General features: G+C 41.0%; 1 protein-coding gene across 1 annotated transcript in view; it reads left to right on the top strand.

The window, feature by feature from the left end:
* The window catches only part of LARP4 (La ribonucleoprotein domain family member 4), a 64057-nt gene that overhangs the window by 32367 nt on the left and 12190 nt on the right, over window positions 1–19500 (top strand). The window contains exons 4-9 of the mRNA XM_018564544.1: window positions 3023–3110; window positions 8644–8780; window positions 9673–9776; window positions 9946–10056; window positions 13802–13855; window positions 15857–15960. Coding sequence (XP_018420046.1) covers window positions 3023–3110; window positions 8644–8780; window positions 9673–9776; window positions 9946–10056; window positions 13802–13855; window positions 15857–15960 — 598 coding nt within the window. The remainder of the gene's footprint in view (window positions 1–3022; window positions 3111–8643; window positions 8781–9672; window positions 9777–9945; window positions 10057–13801; window positions 13856–15856; window positions 15961–19500) is intronic.

The raw sequence follows: 19500 nt of genomic DNA, 5'->3' as shown, positions 1-19500 counted from the left end.
ATTTTATTTATTTAATTATATCAGTCATTGTGAATTAATCTCACTATAACTGCTTGATAAATTAATCAATTCATTTTTGGTTATTAGGCTGCTTCAAACTTCAGAACAGCCAATAATAATCTTAGTGACACTGATCCTGCGGCATTTCAGGATCAGATGTCACTAAAGGTTTTCTGATCGTTCCAACAACGTTCAGAAAACTTAAACATTCTTTCAGGAATAGAAACATTGGGGGCAATTTATCAAAGCAATTATGACAGATTTAGCGTCTTAGATTTTTTTTTTATATGCAAATCTGTCTTATGTGCCCCTGTTTCCACCTGAGCTTGCACTACTTTTCCAACTGCACATGTTTTGCCCAAAGCTTGCTCTATTCCAACTGCACATGTTTTTTGCCCCTGTTTTGCACCTGTTTTTTTCAGAGCTTGCAATACATTTTCAACTGCATGTTTTTATACCGCGAATCGCGCATATGCAATACGCCTAGGTGTGAACGAGACCTAAGGGACAGGGAAGTGCAGAAACAGGCAGTGGGGATTGGTGTTATTGAAGAGCTGACAGCTGCAGTAACCAGTGAGATCTTTTTGTATATTTTATAGGAAAAGGTAATGCAAATATAAGCAGATACATTATATAAGCTTGGGGAATAGGAAGGTTCATTTTAAGAGTACACATACACAGGAGTCTATGGGGTAATGCTTATAGTTCAGAGTGTGTAGTAGATACAGGTGCTTAATACATTTTACCTTTTATGTAACGCATTGCATCTTAAGTGCTTTCGGTAGTGTAGAACAGATATCTCCTGTTGCATTCTTCCAACTTTCCGTTTCTTTCAATTTTTCTGGGCAACTTAAAATTCCGGGTATTGTATAATACAAATCTAGTCTTTGAGGACAAAGTGGACAGCTGAGGCCCCACCCACCTTCATGTTTTTGCATAAGACTAGCTCTTGACTTCTTCTCTTATTGATGTCAAGATTTGCATATTATCGTGCAAAGGATTTGGGATCCTAGGGTACACTAGAGAAGCTCTAACTTGCACCAGGGATTGCCTGCTGTACGTGTCTTAAGCAGTTTAGATTTTCTGGGATAAGTAATGTCTTCCTTGTATTTTAAAGCGCTGCGCAAACTGTTGGCGCTATATACATCCTGTATAATAATAAGCTTCCCATCTGCGCTCTGTATTTTAACATTCCCTGGCATGGTCACATGCAAAGGTATACATAAATCAACATTCCTATATCTGATCCAGCAGCTGACACTTGCAGCTGCTGGCTCTCCATCTCTGTTGTCAATGACAGTGGGTTTCCCCACTGATGATTGAGAGCTGGTGGTTGCTGATGTATGATCACTGACAGATCTGATATAGTGATCACATACAGATTGGAGACTTTGTTTCCAAAAAGTGAAAGTACTTCTGATGAACACTGTCACCTTCCTGCTGCAGTGTTCTGCAGTGCCATCTATTCAATAGTGTATGTCAAATACACTATTCTATTACAAATGTTAAAAAAATATATTTTTTTAATGTATAACATATTTGCACCTTTTCAGCCTATGCTAACAGACGCAACTGGGAGATGATTGTCACCCCGAAACAGGAAATTCCTGTACAGGGGTCTCCATGGCAGTTATTTTAATAAAAGTTACGTTGTTTAATAAAAAGAAAACAAATGAAATTACACAAACAAGCTCCTGATATTCCAAGTGCAATCAGCGTAGGCAGTTGATACTACTTTTATTGCTGTCTGAGCTTTATTAATGAATAATTAATAAATGATGGACCTTTTTCATTTTAAATAAAATTGCTTGCAGATATATTTTGTGAATTGGCTTTCGAATTAAAGACTTTTAAAGTTTACTTTGTCATAGTGGAGTTTGCTTAACCACCTCAAATACTTTAAATGAATTACATCACACAGAAATGCGAGCTATGGGAAAAATGACAAATCTAAACTGTTGAGAACACAGTGGCCTCAAACCAGGTGCATTTGCACGCCGTAAGAATTTGACAAACTACCCTTTTATAAATTGGTAGTACAAATATGAACAACAATGCAACAAAGAGTATTCATTTTGTTCATGTGTTTTAGTCCCGGAGTGTTCTATATTCTTGTCTATATGTAGTCATACCTCTTTATACACTACTACACATCATTCTCCAAGGGGGCTAGGACTATGGCAAGAACACATGCTACAACTTCGTTTGTATTGCTAAACTGTACAACACTTTACAGCCCTGCAGTACTGACTGTTTAGGCAGGCCATTAAAAACTTGATCCAACAATATTGTCGGGGGGGGGGGCTTGTATAGTTTACAGAATGTCTTGGTTTAATAGTGCTATGCGGGCATGTGCTTAAGTCTCGATTTTATTATAAGGAATAATCGTAACATCTCCAAAATACGCCCCTTCCTCTCCAAGGAAACCACAAAATTACTCATCCACTCCCTTGTTATCTCTCGTCTGGACTATTGCAACTCCCTCCTCATTGGCCTTCCACTATACAGGATATCCCCCCTTCAGTCTATTATGAATGCAGCTGCTAGGCTCATTCACCTAACCAACCGCTCGGTGTCTGCAACCCCCCTCTGTCAATCCCTCCACTGGCTTCCAATAGCCCAAAGGATAAAATTCAAAATATTAACAGCTTACAAAGCCATCCACAACGCTGGCCCCGGATATATCTCAAACCTGGTCTCAAAGTATCACCCTAACCGTCCCCTCCGCTCTTCACAAGACCTCCTGCTTTCCAGCTCCCTCATCAACTCCTCCCATGCTCGCCTCCAGGACTTCACTTGAGTCTCTCCCATCCTATGGAACTCTCTACCCCAACCTGTCAGTCTATCTCCCATACTGACTGCCTTTAGGCGATCCCTTAAGACTCATCTCTTCAGGGAAGCCTATCCCACCTCAACCTAACCACTGAACTATCACTTTCTCAAACAATCATCCCTGCACACCTACCTCCTCAATTCATTGGTATCATCCTAATTTTCCTTTTTTTCTTTTCCCTTTTTAAAGGTGATGGCACTTCAACAGTTCCGCAAGCTGTTTCTGCAGAGGACCTTAAAGAGTGTTTGAAGAAACAACTTGAATTCTGCTTTTCAAGGTAGACTTATATGATGTATAGTTTGCCACAATAAGTAAAGGAAAATAACCATAAAGATTTTGTATAAGATCCTGTAATTACGTTCTATTTTTATAACAAGCTGCCCAAATTCTAGTGTTCTGCACCACTGAATTGTTGATATAATATAACCTCTTTTGTATATATTGATTGATTTTTTTTGGACCCCTTTTCTGGTTTCAACTTTAATTTTTAAATTGCCTGCCTCTGTAATGAGATCATTGAACTTTGACAGGCTTTTAAAACTGAACCAGAAATTGGCTCAACACGCATTTTAAATACTTTAGGTTAACTGCCTTACATGTTGAACTGTAATTGAGCTTGTTTTGTGATCAGACAGCATAGCCAGTTCATTGACGTTCAAGATATAAATATATATATACACACTTGATGTAAAAAGAGCAATCTGTACCATGCATTTTCCCACAATTATCAATCAAATGAAACCTGCTCTTTGTTGGCATCTGATTAGCAATGTAGAAAACAACATTTTGCAGCATGGGTGTCTGAATTGCTCAAGGTACACTGGTCATGAGAAAAATATGGGTGCTGCCATTGCTCCCCTGTCTAAAAATGCTAGTTTCTTAATGATACTTGAAGGAACACAGAGTAATTTAGGTACAAAAGGGTTATTCTGCTGCCTTTAATAGATTGGACACCGATGAAACAAAGCTGCAAGAACAGCCTAAAATGACCCCCTCCCACACCCATAATGCTCCATTTTTTTTTCTTGTGCCTTATTTCAACTGATATGTTTTATTCTGTGTGAAAAGCAAACTACTACTTTGGGTATGAAAATTCCACATGGAATCTTCAAGGCTGTTAATTGCTTCCTCTGTCTGGCTGACTTTCTGGCCTCTGTGGACATCGAAGATGCTTACTTGCATGTCCCTATCATTCCTGTATTTTGTTTTGTTTCTCGCATTACTTTGGCCTGTCCACCACACCTCGGGTTTTCACTAAGGTACTAGTCCCTGTATTTGTCTGCTTTGCTCTCATAGTGTAATACCTGGATGACCTGAGTACAGTTGGCTCAGTCTCTCAATGTCCAACTGTTCAAAAGCCGCACTGCTTTGGTGCTTAAATTGACACTAAACTCAGGAGTTAAAAGGTAATGTATTTGAATGACTGTTTAGGATTTAACAAAAATGTATCGGTGTATCTCTCAGCTGCAGATCCGCAAATCGTGTGTGTGAGACAAATAGATGTAGGTCGTTGGGGGAACCCTCCGCACACCTCACAGCAGTCCCGGCCAAGCAAGAAAAGATGGTGCTCGCAGTGATATTGGTTCACGGATGGCGCCGTGCAGAAACAGAACAAGCAGGGAATCACCAGCACTCGGTAATGAAAGCAAATTTGTCCCTTTTATTGGACAGAGGCGTCATAGAAATCAAAAGAACCGACGTTTCGGGGCCGCACAGGGTCCCTTCCTCAAGGCAGAAAACATGACAACATAATGATCATCATAACCCACATATATATCCCCTGTAATCAATCATTAGGAGAATACACCCATAGTGACGTCATAATGGTGGCAAAAAGCGCCATGTTTAAAGATCAAAAAAGTGACAAAGCAGAAAACAAACACCGTAAATAAATAATCGTACCAACAATCGAAGCATCCAGGCAGGTGCTGTGGCTGCATAGCGGTTGGCATAATCACGGCATCAGTATAGAGGCACAGATTGATCGTAATAGTATAATAGATGGGCATTTACGTCTCACTTCCACAGGACGCCGGCGCAGGAAATACCTGTCATAAGAGACGAGCCGTCGCGGCTCTCAGAGACCGCACGGCGCATGCGCTAAGACTACATACCATATATGGTGTGACCAGAGCCGAAGCTTCATAGGTCGCTATGGAGATTTAAGGATAGGTCTCCCAGACGTATAGGGCGCATGCATCGGAACCATCATAGCTTAACATATTTTTGTGTTTGTTCGTCATTTTTGGTCTAATTTAATATTTCGATACTTTCATTGACCCAGGAGTACTGCTTTGCCTGCATATTGGCTATATCGGCTATTTGACCTTGTATTTTGAATCGGCTGCGTCTACGCTATGATGGTTCCGACGCATGCGCCCTATACGTCTGGGAGACCTATTCTTGAGTCTCCATAGCGACCTATGAAGCTTCGGCTCTGGTCACACCATATATGGTATGTAGTCTTAGCGCATGCGCCGTGCATTCTCTGAGAGCCGCGACGGCTCGTCTCTTGTATGACAGGTATTTCCTGCGCCGGCATCCTGTGGAAGTGAGACGTAAATGCCCATCTATTATACTATTACGATCAATCTGTGCCTCTATACTGATGCCGTGATTATGCCAACCGCTATGCAGCCACAGCACCTGCCTGGATGCTTCGATTGTTGGTACGATTATTTATTTACGTTATTTTGTTTTCTGCTTTATTGTCACTTTTTTGATCTTTAACCACTTCAAGACCAGGTGTTTAGACCCCCTTCCTGGCCAGGCCATTTTTCAGTGTTCAGCGCTGCGATACTTTGACTGACGTTTATTCCGTCATGCAACGCTGTACTGAAATGAATTTTATACCATTTTTTGGGGACAGATAGGGCGTTATTTCGGTGGTATTTAATCACCACTGGGGTTTTTATTTTTTATTATAATTAGGAATTATAATTAATGTTCGGTTCTTTTGATTTTCTATGACGCCTCTGTCCAATAAAGGGACAAATTTGCTTTCATTACTGAGTGCTGGTGATTCCCTGCTTGTTCTGTGACAAATAATATTATTATTATTATTATACAGGATTTATATAGCGCCAATAGTTTGCGCAGCGCTTTACAATATAAGGAAGACATTACAGTCACATTACAATTTAAGACAAGATGGTAAGGAGGGCTTAATATACATTTTCTTTAATAGTTCAGCTTCTTGAATGCATTTTTAAGATTTAACTCCTGAGTTTACTGTCATTTTTAAACACTAATTTCTTGGATTATGAGATTCTAAGTCACCTTCTGGTTACTGCTTTGTCCAGTGTGTTCCTTCTACATGAAAAACTCAAAGCTCTATGCACCCAGATTTGGACGCTACATTCCAGGAGCCAACTGACCCACCGCATTTGCGTAAGGGTACTGGCCTTCATAGTGGCCTCTTTCAAAGCAGTTCATATGCCCAGTTTCATTCCAGACCATTGCAACTCCCACTGGTCTGTAAAGTTCTCAAGACGGGTGCCAATCTGTCATTTTGAAGAGTCGTCCTGAACTTTGTTGCTGGAAAAAGCTGGTCACTGGTCAGTAGCTTGGAACTTGGAGCGATTTTGTTCTGCCTTCAATGGTCATCTGACGGACAACACAATGACTTTGGCTTACATCAGCCATTGGGGTGGAACCAGGAGTCTCACAGCTGAAAGAGAAGCTGATCAGATTGTGGCTTGGGCAGAACTTCATATTCTAGCCCTGTCTAATGTGCACATCTCAGACATGGAGAATTGGCAGGCAGACTTCCTCCAAAAAAAATCTTAACTTGGGAAGTTTCTCTTCACCCTGGGGTGTTTTAAAGCCTTAGCCACAGATGGGGAGTGGGGGTGCCGGACATGCTCTTCATGGCTGAGGCTCAACAGCAAATACGGCAAGTTTGTCTTTAGGTCCAAGGATTCTCTAGCCTTCGTAGTGGATGCCCTGCTGACTGTGGGATTAGTTTACCCTGATCTACGACTTTACTCCTCTGAAGCTCACCTCATCTGCTCTACAAGACTGAGATGGAGGCCATTCACGTGAGTCTCATGGACCATCCTAGATTGTCCGGATCTTCTGCCCCAACGACCAGTTTACCAATCTGCTTCTCAGACGCTGCCTTAAACGGCCTGGTTGTTGAAGCCCAATTCCTGTAGGGACCATGGGGCTTACCTTATTCCGCAATCCCTATGCTCTTGAAAGCTGGGAAATTAACTTCTCTGTCATACCACCTCGAAAGCTTACCGTATTTTTCCGTGTATAAGACGCTACTTTTTCATTAAAATGTTTACCCAAAAATAGACGGGCGTCTTATACACGGGGGCTGAGAGGAGAACCGGGTTGCGAATTTCCGAGTGCAGATACCACTACAAACTAGTCTCACGAGTGAAACTTTGGATTGCAGAGACAAGACAAGTCTTCCTCCAATCATAAATCTTTTGTACCTGACGTCAGCTGTTGCTGGGGAGAGGGGAAGAATATTAGCTTGCCTCTGCAATCCGCTCTCCCCAGCAACAGCTGACGCCAGTCACAAAAGATTTATGATTGGAGGAAGACTTGTCTTGTCTCTGCAATCCGATCGTAAATCTTTTGTACCCGACGTCAGAGCGTGTAGCCTGTGCCAGAGCTGTAATGTCGGAGCATAAAGTGATTGACTCAGAGTTAAGTGTGATGAATTATATCATTTTTAATATTGATTTCTGAATTTTGGGTAAGAAAAGTTGGGGGCGTCTTATAGATGGAAAAATACGTTATTTCTCATGTTGCGATGCAAGGGATTTTATTCTGGGCACATTTGTACATTTCCCTGGTGGCTCCATGGCTTTTAACCTAGTTTTGTCAGTTCTCTAGAAACCCCACTCTATTTCTATCAAGATATTCTATCAAGTCAACTCGCACTCACAAGGTTGCCTTCCTTATTGACATCACTTCTCTAAAGAGTTGGAGTAGGCAGCCTTAACCTATAAAGAACCCATTTTGTGCTATACTTAGACAAGGTTTTGGTTAGGCAAACGGCTCTCCTCTTCCCAGGGTGACTTCTGCTTTTCTCCTTAACCAGAACACTGTTCCCATTTCTATGTCATTCTTTATGACCTAAGGGGATTTTTCTCCACTGTCTGAATGTTGTATGCACTGTTAGTCTAACTCTGCTACAGCTTCTTTTAGACTGACTAACCCTTCCATTGTCATTCCTGATGGCCTGTTTCTTCTTTCACTCAATGTGGAATCAGAAGCTCCTCTTCCAGCCTATAGACTTGACAGGCTCTGCATTTCCTATCAAAAGAGAACTTCACTAGCTTAATTAGTACTTCATGGGCTTTTCAACATGTTTAAGTTTTGCTAGGTTGCCACCTGGTCCTCTGTTTACACATTTGTCCTAAGTTTCACCAAGTGGATATTCATGCCTTATCTGAGGCCAGCTTCAGATGTAATGTTTCAGTACTTTCAGGTTGCTGAACCTGAAGAGAAAGAATGCAGCAACTAAGATGACGTAAAGTCAATCACTGCTAATAAACATTTGGTTTGAAGTTCTGCGAATGATAGTGGCCCCTGGTATTCAGACTTTAGCCACAGACATGGAACAAACAAAGCAAATGAAAGCCAGAATGCCTTCTCTGTTTAAGTCTTGCTGGTCGGTGACGTGTATAACTGCCATAGCTGTCAATGCATTGTGAAAATGCGAACTGCTTTGGCTGTTACCATATCTCTTTCATGATACATTTTTTCCTAATGTCTGGTTCAACAAAAGGAAATGCATGTGGTGTTATAGTAGTAACTTGTCCCTTTTTTTTTTTCTTTTGCGGAATCAGGGAGAACCTATCAAAAGATTTGTATCTAATGTCACAAATGGATAGTGATCAATTTGTACCTATATGGACTATTGCAAACATGGAAGGAATTAAGAAGCTGACCACTGACATGGACCTCATTGTTGATGTTCTGCGCTGTAAGTAAAACTTTGTAATTACTAAGTAAGGGTGCGCGGAAGCCCCAACCCATGGATTAAATGTGCCCTAATTTTTCACCACACACTTTACGAGTGGGCAAACACAGTAGAATTTCTTTCATAAATTTTCATTTCTGGAAAAAGAAAATGTTCACTAGATTTTTTTAAATGTTTACTGGGATCTAATTTCAGTTTTCAAATGTAGTGATAAAAACCTAAGGAGTAAGATGGGAAACTCTTCTGGTTTCTTATCAGAGTGAACAAAATTCTAACTGTAAATTAGATTTTTGTTTTGGGGGGAAAAAAATTGTACATTCTGTAGCATGCTTATGCTAAGCACAAAAGAAACCCCTTTATTATATCTGGAATTTCATTGAAGCAGCAGGCCATGGGCTCCTTCTGCCATCAGTCAAACTGTTGGGCGGAGAAGGGGGTAGCCTGCCGCAGGGCTGTGTGTGCCTATGAAGCACACACTTTGCTAAATAAAAACAAACCTGTGGGGATGCTAAAGTTAGAAAATATACTTTTCTCAGCACCTAGATCCTGTGAAATGTTAAGCCATATTCTTGCTGAGAAGATAATCTTGCACCATACTGCAGTGTCTCATGAGATCTGGAGTGCTCCTGGATCATGCTGGCAGAGCAGAATGAGGTCATCTCCAGCACTACAGAAGTTGAGGAAAAAGTATATTTATAATTTTCTTTTCTTTGTTTTCTCTTTGCAGGTTAAGTTTTACTTTGCTCCTAACAAGGGGGAAGGGGACCATTTTTGCATGTAGTGCATGGTCTGCTTTAACATCTTGCGCTTGTGAATATGTAGAACTGAATTTGATGCCTTTTTATGCTGTAAAACTGTTATCTCATTTCCCTAATCTTAAAACTTCTGTTTTCAGCGACTCCTGTGGTGCAAGTTGATGAGAAAGGCGAGAAAGTGAGACCAAATCATAAGCGATGTATTATCATTCTACGTGAAATCCCAGAAACCACTCCTGTAGAGGTATGATGGCTGATGTAGACCTTGGGATTTCTAGACATTGTTGTACTTCCATTTGCTCAGTTGGCTGCCTAATTGCTACATCTTACTGGGTTTATGAATTGTTTGTATGTATATATAATATAAAATCATATTCTAATTTGTATCTTGTTTTTGCTTGTCTTCCTTACAGGAGGTGAAAGCATTATTTGATAATGAAAATTGCCCCAAAGTAATAAGTTGTGAGTTTGCTCACAATAACAACTGGTATGTTACATTCCAGTCCGATACTGATGCACAGCAGGTAAGTCTTCTGTTTAGTCATGCTTGTTAGAAGTTCAAGGCATTGCTAAGGGCTCGTTCATACCAGAACTGCGTGCGTTTTACCGCGGTTGATAGTTTTAATTTTTTTTTTAAATATAAAATGGGTTTTTAGGTGCATTCCAGTGCGTTTGCAAGCATTTTTGATGCGTTCCGATGCAACTAAAATAGGGCAAGCAGTATTTTTTTTTCTGACTGGGTTGGAACAGACTGCACTACTGTGAACAGCGCACCAGAAATTCCATAGGAAAGCATTGTGATGTATTTTGGAATGCAGATGCCAAACTGAACAGACTCCATCTGGTGTGAACTAGCCCTAAAAGTGGAATGGATGTAACTTCTATTTGCTGCTTGTTTCTATGTGAACTATCGTTCCTTATTTTTTGGGGGGAAAAAAGTTTTATTAAATTTACAGCAATTTTTACATTTGTAAAACAAACATCACTTCAAAGTCATAAGCATACCTACCACACAGTTGTTGATCACAGCCAGAACACTCTATCCATAAACATATACATGGTGGATGAAGAACGTAAAACAATGTTCCCTTTATAAACAAGTATTCATACAGTGCCATCAAGCATTACCCCATTACTCTAAGGCCTGCCTCCAAAGGAGGTTATCAATCTTGGCCTGTCATTTTAATCAGAAGGAAAATTAGTCTGTTCAAGAAAGGCTGCAGAGTCATTTGCACACATAATAAATCTCATAGCTTAGGAGACCTGAAGCATGTTGATTGCAGTATTGTCTGTAGTCACTCCCATAACCGGTCATCTTTGCACAGTGGATTTTAGATAAAGGCGCAGACTTGCCTCGGATGTTGTTTAGCCTTACATTATCTCAGTGCTTTGAATTACAGAAAGATGCCTCTTTAACCACTTCAAGACCAGGTGTTTATACCCCCTTCCTGACCAGGCCAATTTTCAGTATTTAGCGCTGCGGTACTTTGACATTTATTCCGTCATGCAACGCTGTACTGAAATTAATTTTATACCCTTTTTTGGGGACAGATAGAGCTTTCTTTTTGGTGGTATTTATTCACCTACAGGTTTTTATTTTTTACTATATTTCAGAAAATGTACCTTACATTTTGAAAAAAAAGTGTTTTTTACATTATTAGGAAACGATTATTACCCAATTTTTTTGTAAAATATAAAAGACGGGGTCACGTCGGGTAAATAGACACCAAACATGTCATGCTTAAAAATTGTGCGCACCCACGAAATGGCAAAAAATTGACCATATGCGACGCTTTAAATATTTTTACCGCTCATCCGTTTAGTGTTATCAGTGATTGATGGCCCTAAAATGATTGCTCTCCAACGTTCGCGGCGATATGTAACGTGCGGCGTAATGGGCGCAATCATCGTTTTCGCAGCTATGCGCACCTGACGCTGTTTGTATGGGTGGGGTTTTTTTTTTAATTCCTTTTTATGTGCGACTTTTTATTTTGGAAACTTTTAATTTTTTTTCCTATTTGTTTTTTTCACTTAGCAATAAAGTTATCACATAGAGGAGTTTCTTAGCCCCCTATGTGATGGCAAAAGATGTGGCAGGTCCTCTTTATGGAGACATCAGGTGTCTCCAAGACCCCTGTCACCTAGTCAGCTCACACAAGCGATCCGCCGGCTCTATAGCCGGCGGATCGCTTGTATGTTAACAGGCATCGGTGCCTGTTTTTAAATCGCCGGTGTTTCCTGCGCGCTCAGGTGGGGGTGGCTGAGCGGACGCCCGATCAGATCGATCTAGAGACCTCTCGGTGGTTAAAGGAAACTTCTCTCTCTCCCCCCTACCTTAGAATCTCTACCTGCTGAGTTTACATTATTAAGCTACAGCTGGGGGACCCTAACCCCTTATATCTATCCAGGTTCTACCCCACTCCTTGTATGGTCAGTTCTGATTGTTCCATAATTCTTTGGAATATAAGTGCATTTGGTCTTCCATTTCTTTTAGAATCCTGATGCATCTTTTGTTATACCTTGTTGAATTGACCATTTGTTTACCTATACTTCTGAAAACCAAATAAAACGTTTGTGAAAAGAGATTTTATAACGCTAGTGTAAACCTCCTGCAACAAACATTTGCGGCTACCATCATTTTACTGTACAGGTTCTCTGCCTTCAGAAAATATTGTTTTAGGTAGTTTCAAGTAGGTCTACATGGTAAATAAAAAAGCACTTTTCTTACATCACAGGATCTTAGACTACTGTGTTTTTATATACGGTTACCGTCAGGTGATTAAAAACAGGCACACCTAGCTGTAAGGACAGACCCATATAACCCCTCACTCCCAACAAGCCTCAATTTTTGCTTCAGTGTCCTTGGGTGGACAGTTCTCTCTGTCTGTACTGTGCCTATGCCCACCAGTTTCCTTCCCCATGTGCCACAGCTGGGTTCTCCTCTGCCTCCTTCCTGCTATACAGGAATTAGCACCGTGAACCTTGGATGTACTGGGCTTTTAAGCATAATGTGCTTACTGAAGGCACACCCTCCTACTCTGCAGTAGCAGGTCATGAGTACCCCTCACACACTGCAGATCATAGCTGCAAGGGGAGCCAGCCAGGACACTCAGCTAATAGTCAAAGTGGGTGCCTGAGTAGGGTTCACCCTCTTTGTCCAGGGAGAAAGGCTCAGCTACAATGTCTGATTGTATAAGTTGCAAAGGAGCACCCTCATCCTCCCCCAGTGTCTGATTTTCCTCTAACTGCTTAGGTCAATGAAACTTCCTTAGCCTGCAAAGATTTGAAAACTCAGGGTTCCTTCACGTTCAAATATCCTGCATGGAATCTGCCAGGTCAATCGTTGTTTCCCTTCAACTAGGGAATCTTCTGGCCTCTGTGGACATCAAGGATGCCTACTTGTACGTTCTTATATTTCCACTCCATCAGCGTGACCAGTGTTTTACCGTGGATGCTGCGGCTTGATGCATGGGCAGATTTTGCAGCAGAAGAGTAATGTGTGATGCCTTTACTGTACTATTAGTGCAAGACAAATCCGACCAAAATATGACTGAATATTCCTAGGTTCTTTGTGTTACTGCCTGCACAAAGGTGTAATAAACTTGGTCATAACTAATTTGAAACAGATTGGTAACCGCACAGAATGCACGTGTGAGGCGGGCTGACTGTGTCCACCTGTCAGTTTCAAGTGGACCCGATCAGATGCCCAATCTTAGTCTACGGGTAGGATGCAGGTAAAAACTGGATGGACGCAGATGTCACAGCGGTGACATCCGCTCTGTCCTAATCTGGCATAGGGATGTTTTATCAGTTCTGTTGCACAGCCAGGCAGCAGTGCTAAACAGGAGCTGTAAAGACAGACTTGACACATTTATTCTAATTGGGCAGTTTAATTCATTAATTCCTCCCCCCGCTGCTCTAAAATGGCACTGTGACAGAATTAATCCTGTCCCTTACCACTTCATTGTGCATCTGTATTGAGTGAAAAGCTCACTAATCTCCAGTGGTAAATCTGTCAGACATGTGGAAGTCAGTCTGTGTTTGCTGCCCAACATTACAGGTGCGTGGTCACAAATGCATATAAAAAATAAGTTAATTGCAAACTTGTTTGATAAATGCCGCCTCTATGTATATGCATTGTGCTGGATTGCTTTTCATTTAGCTATATTTGAAGCATATACACAAAAAGACCTGAAGTATTGCAGAATTTTGCTCTGTCGTGCCTGTTTTCACTTTCTACTTCATAATTACTCTTATTTCTTTGCTCAGGCTTTTAGGTATCTAAGGGAAGAAGTTAAAACATTTCAGGACAAGCCAATAATGGTAAGTTGCTTCATTCTAATAGTCTTGCAATGAATGTGTTTATGTAAAATCCTAGAAAAGGGTGTGCCCAGCATTGCATTAGGTCCGAACATGGGCGTTTATACTGGCAGCCCAAACCATTGTCTGAGCTTGTGTGCACCATTTATTTAGCTACTTTTTCCACCAAAAACCTTTCTATCTACTAGGTTGTTTTTTGGTTACAATTTATAACATTGTGCCTCAAACATGGTCTCCAAGCCCAGCACCTTACTTTGAAACACCGCTGGTAAGCTGATTATAAAAAGGGGTTTGTTTTTTTTGGTTACAAAGTAAAAAAACAACAAAACGGTACACTTGTGCTTGAGCAGACAGTACTATTCTTGATACTGGATTGGTTTATTTGGTCATTGTAGTTTAGTTTATGGCCCAGTGATGATAACTTGCGCCTTGAGGGTAGAAAGGTTCACATTCATACACGAGCTGCTTATTAAGTTCCAATCCCATCCCTCTTCCCTCTGTTTTTAAAAATATACAGCTCTCGGAGACCTGGAAGATCATTTCTGGCCTCTGACGGCAAGTTTTTGCTCAGTGTGTGACTGCTGAACCTTCCCTGTGATTGCAAGATTATGAGATCTGAGGGCCTCTTGCGCCATTAAAAATCTTATGTGCCGGTGCAAGTGTGATCCATAAGGTTGAGGCAAACCCTGTGTGAAGTGGCACATTAGAGAAATGAAAGTCTCACCCTAGCCAACCATCTATGGAGACTATGAACGCCTTATAATTGTAATAGGTGTGTGTGCTAAAGAAATTGAGGTCTGGTATTTCACCAACTGCCCCTGAGGGATAGAAGAAATTGTCAGGGTACTTGAAGCTATAAACTCCATCCAAAAGGGAAGAAGTTAAAACATTTCAGGACAAGCCAATAATGGTAAGTTGCTTCATTCTAATAATCTTGCAATGAATGTGTTGTAAAATCCTAGAAAAGGGTGTGCCCAGCACTGCATTAGGTCAGAACATGGATCCAACTGCCCCTGAGGGATAGAAGAAATTGTCAGGGTACTTGAAGCTATAAACTCCATCCAAAATTCCAGTAACATCTTTGGATGGACTGACCTTTTAATCGCAGACTTTTTAAGTTAAAAGTAAGATCTTGCATATTTAATCCTACCCCCTCTCGTCTAAAAATTAGAGTGCACTTCCAGTACATATTGCCTAATCCACCACCACTTTTTTCATGGCATCACTTAACGACCAATTCGTTTAACGACCTGGTCGTAGGAACGGAACTCGGTCGTTAAGTGAGGAATACCTGTATAATCTGTATTGTATAGTGACTGGCCTCATCTTTGGCTAAATGTTTTGCTCATTAATATCCTAGCAAAGGGTTTTTTGAGGTGGGCTCTCTCGATCATGGACCCAGCCATTTCCTGTCTTAACAAAGCCATTAATGATCCTTGCTGAGTATGTTCCAGTATTAAAGGACCCTGTGGAATAAAGGTTTAAAGTGCATTTTTCCACTTTTGCAGTCAAAATTGAGAAAGCCAATCAACATGTTACCAAATTACATGGGTAATTTAGAAAATATATGTATTACAGATCTGTTTATCTTGCTCCTTTCAATTTCAATAAGCACAATCTGACTGTCCTAATAGGAAGACTTGGGAAAAGCTGAGTGCCCCCTCATTACAATACAAAGTCTCCAGGGCTTTGACACTTCACTAGCACACACAGTCCTGCTCATCTAGTTAAAAGTGACAATGAAATCTGTCGGCACAGTACAGACACGGTTAATTAGTTGAAACAAGCCCCCCAACTTTAAGGCATTTGTTGCCTTAAAGTTGGAGCAACACTTTTCTTCGAGGTTTCCACTATTTTGTGCCTTCTGAGTGTCACACAGGGGCTTGTGTTGGGTATAATGCCAAACCCATTGGCAGACCAAGAGGAAGGAATTCAATTGCTATTAACATTATGATCACATCTACTATGCAAGTTCAACCTCTAAAGTGTGTTTTTGGTCTGCAGGCTCCTTTTCCTAATGGTGGTTTTGTAAATGGTTTTAATTCTTCGGGATCTTATAAAACAAGTGCTGCTTCAATAAGTATAGGAAGACCTTTCCATAGAGGCCGGTATGTATATATAGATCTTGTAATAGTCTAATGAGGTGATCACGCTTAACTATTATATTGACACGATCTCTGAACATTCTTAGACTGTGGTGTCTGTTTTTAGTTCTCACTTTAAAATGTAATACATTCCATGCACATGCCAATTTGCTCATTAGGGACTGTTAAACATCCGCAGAGAGGATTGACGTTCAGCTCTGCAAACAAAAGAATAGTTTTAGCAATTCATTGTATTGTGTTAAAACTGTCTGACGAAAACTTTCTGGAATGGTTCAGCTAGCTTCTCATTTGTTAAAGACTGGGTAAGTTTTAGAGTCCTGTAAGGTCACAGGCTGAGTTAAAATGTAATAACCAGGGGATGTTCTGAGCCGGTTTCCATTGTCACTGATTTCTGCTTGCATGGATAGAACCTTTGCAATGTATTTTTTTTTTTTGGGTTGATAGTAATACGTGGACCACCAGAATTATTTTATTTGAAATATGATCGCATTTTATTTTTTTCCAATTTAATCGAAAAATAATCGGCCAGCTAATTGATAATGAAAATAATTAGTTGCTACATTGAACAGGTTAATGGTGAATCTGACTTAAAATTATTTTCTGGCTAGCAGTGGTAATAGGCTTATGGTATGTGCTCTTAGGCAGTGTTTTTACTGTTTAACCCCTTCGTGACTGACTACGTACAGTGTACGTCGCCAGCATCGGGGCTGTTTAAACAGACTCCCGGCGACTTTTGCCGCCGGGACTCTGTTTAAACTTGTAGAGCCGACTGTCGGCTTTACAACAGAAGCGATCCTGGCGACTTACCTGTCGCCAGATCGCTTCTGCGTCCCGAAGAAGGGGCCCCCCCCCCGCCGGACACCCCCGCCGTGCTTCCCGGGCTCCGTTGCCCCTCCTACGGGCCCGGGACCGGCGATCTTTGTGTCCGCGGGGAGCTGGGGAGGAGGTCGACGAACTTCCGTTCATCGATCCCCTCCCCGTTCTATGGGACCGGGAGCGATGCAGATTGCATCACTTCCGGTCCCTGGGCTGTCAGTTCTGGGCTCCTGCAGCCCAGCTATAAGCTATTGAAGTGCGATCTGCACTTCAATAGCTTATTTCCAGTGTAAAGGTGACACTGAGGGTCTTTTGGACCCCCAGCATCACCTTAAAGAGGACCTGTCACCACCATCTGCTATTACATGGGGGGGCTTGCAAGCCCCCCCATGTGATAGCAGTCAAAGTAAAGTAAAAAAAAAAAAAAAAACAGTTTTTAAAATTAAAATGAAATAAAATAAATCTAATAATAAAAAAAAAAAAATTTAAAAGTACCCCGCCCCCGCGAGCACGCGCGTCGCCACGTAAACACGCGTCGGGTGCGCCTACGCATGAAAACGACGAACGCGCTACACATGTTGGGTATCGCCGCGCACGCCGGAGTGAGAGCAATAATTCTAGGGGCTGTATTTTGGGGTATCTCTAAATTGATGACCTGTGGGGGCTTTTAAAGTGTCTTTTATTGATTTTTTGGGGTACTGCAGTTTTTCGCCGTTTCACGGTCGCACGCAATCTGTAAACTGGGCATGTTGGGTATCGTTTTACTCGTTGTAACCTCATCTTTTATATTTCATTAAAAAAATAGGTAATTTGTTGTGTTTTGGGGCATTTCATTAAATTTGTCACTAAATTTTGGGGTTTAATAAGGAGTTGCGCTAATATTGCGCAACATAAAAATTTTCAACTACCACCATTTTATTCTATAGGGTCTTGGCATTCAGAAAATATATAATGTTGGGGGGTTTTACGTCATTTTCAGGCCTAAAATGTGGAATATAACATTGGTGCAAAAATGGAAAAAAGGGCCTCAGTCATGAAGGGGTTAATGTTTTTCAATTGGCTGACAAGTTTACTTTTGGGGGGAAACACTTCATGATCTACTTAGTATAAGACGCACACTGAAGCTGTTGGCAAGAAACAGAGGCGTCAGTTTTGCAGTAAATGTAAACACCCACACTAATGAAAAAAAACCTGCATTTATAAACCTTTTTTTTTTGCACTGCGGTCTGCATAGAATGATTGCCCCGATCAGTGGATTGTAGGTGGTATACACAGGATCTTAGACTCTTCCTCCAACCCATGTCCCTGCCAAAGTATGGACCTTTGGTTATGGGGATGTAGGAAGCAATTAGTGGACTACAAGTGTGGCGACTTGTTTATCTTCTTATTCACTACTTGTTGCTTAGCTGAGGGCTCCGTAAAGTAACCTTTTAGGCTTCCTGTACAGTTTAAATCAGTGGTTCTCAACTCGTGGGTCGCGACCCAAAAGTGGGTCGCGACACCCTCTGCAGTGGGTCGCGGTTATATATATATATAATGTTGCTGAATACTGCACAAGTTGTTTTGTGTAATAAATTTAAATGTTTCAGAAATGAAATCATTTTTGGGTCACGCCTTAATGACCAAGGAAACATGTGGGTCCCGAGGTTACACGGGTTGAGAACCACTGGTTTAAATTACTTTATTAAAGATTAAATTCTTATTCAATTGATAGTGGTACTTTGTGTCCCCAGGTCTGTCTTTTAACACTTGCGTTCCATATTACACCATATGCAAGGGTGTAACAATATGAAACCTGGTCACAACAGTGGAATTGGCCTTTAAAAACAAACTACATGAACTCTGTCCTTCGATACACTGCAACAAAATCTAGTCTGTTCCTGCTGTTGACATTTCATCCACATGCATCCTGTTTTATGGTCTGCCCTAGGTAGTTGTGTGGTCTACTTGAATTTACAGCATACATAGCACAAGAAACAGGAAGCTGTAGGAAGCAGGTGAACCAGGGAGAGCTTAGATTTTGTGGAGTGTATCTAACGAAGGTAACCATGAATGTACTTTGTACTGGGATACTTCCTGGATTTGGCCTTTATTTGGGTATATTGGTACTTGGCCATTTTGCTAGCTTACTAGTGGTTTTGTTGCCAGTGCAGACTGCTTTAACCAAATTTAATTCAAATGTTTCAGGGAATTTCTCAAAACATTTAATTCTAGCTGTGAATTGCCGTTGTGTTTATGCGAGACCGGTTTGATTTTTTGCTTTTAATTTTTAGTGTGAAGACTCAATTTAGATCCTCCACAAACTCTTCAGAAAGGACTACTGCCAGCGGCACTACAGTTCCAGTATCATTAGCAGACATAAATGTAAATAGAGCACGTTCCTACCCTTCAGAAAGGCACAACGCATCTTTAACAGGACACCAGGATAGCATTTTTTCAAAAGACACACTGTCTCTACATCCGGAACAGAATGGTATGGATGGAGGGGTCCGAGGCAGGTACGTCATGCTGCTTAGCTTTTTTCACTTTTCCTCCTAATCTCTTGTACACTGTTTTGTTTGCATGCACACGGGTAAATTAAGTAATTGAATCCGTTTCTCACTTATCTGCAGCCATCTCTTGTTTGACAATGTTAATGAAAACTGTATTGTTTATGGTGTAAATAGCAAGTGTTCACAGGTCAAATTGTCATGATTTTGTACTGGTGCAATATACATTATGTGCAGA

Source organism: Nanorana parkeri, unplaced genomic scaffold (genome assembly GCF_000935625.1).
Source record: "Nanorana parkeri isolate BGI_ZX_2015 unplaced genomic scaffold, ASM93562v1 scaffold758, whole genome shotgun sequence".
NCBI classification, from domain to species: Eukaryota; Metazoa; Chordata; class Amphibia; order Anura; family Dicroglossidae; genus Nanorana; species Nanorana parkeri.
Note: the sequence above shows the minus strand (reverse complement) of the source record. Positions and strands in the feature narration are given on the sequence as shown.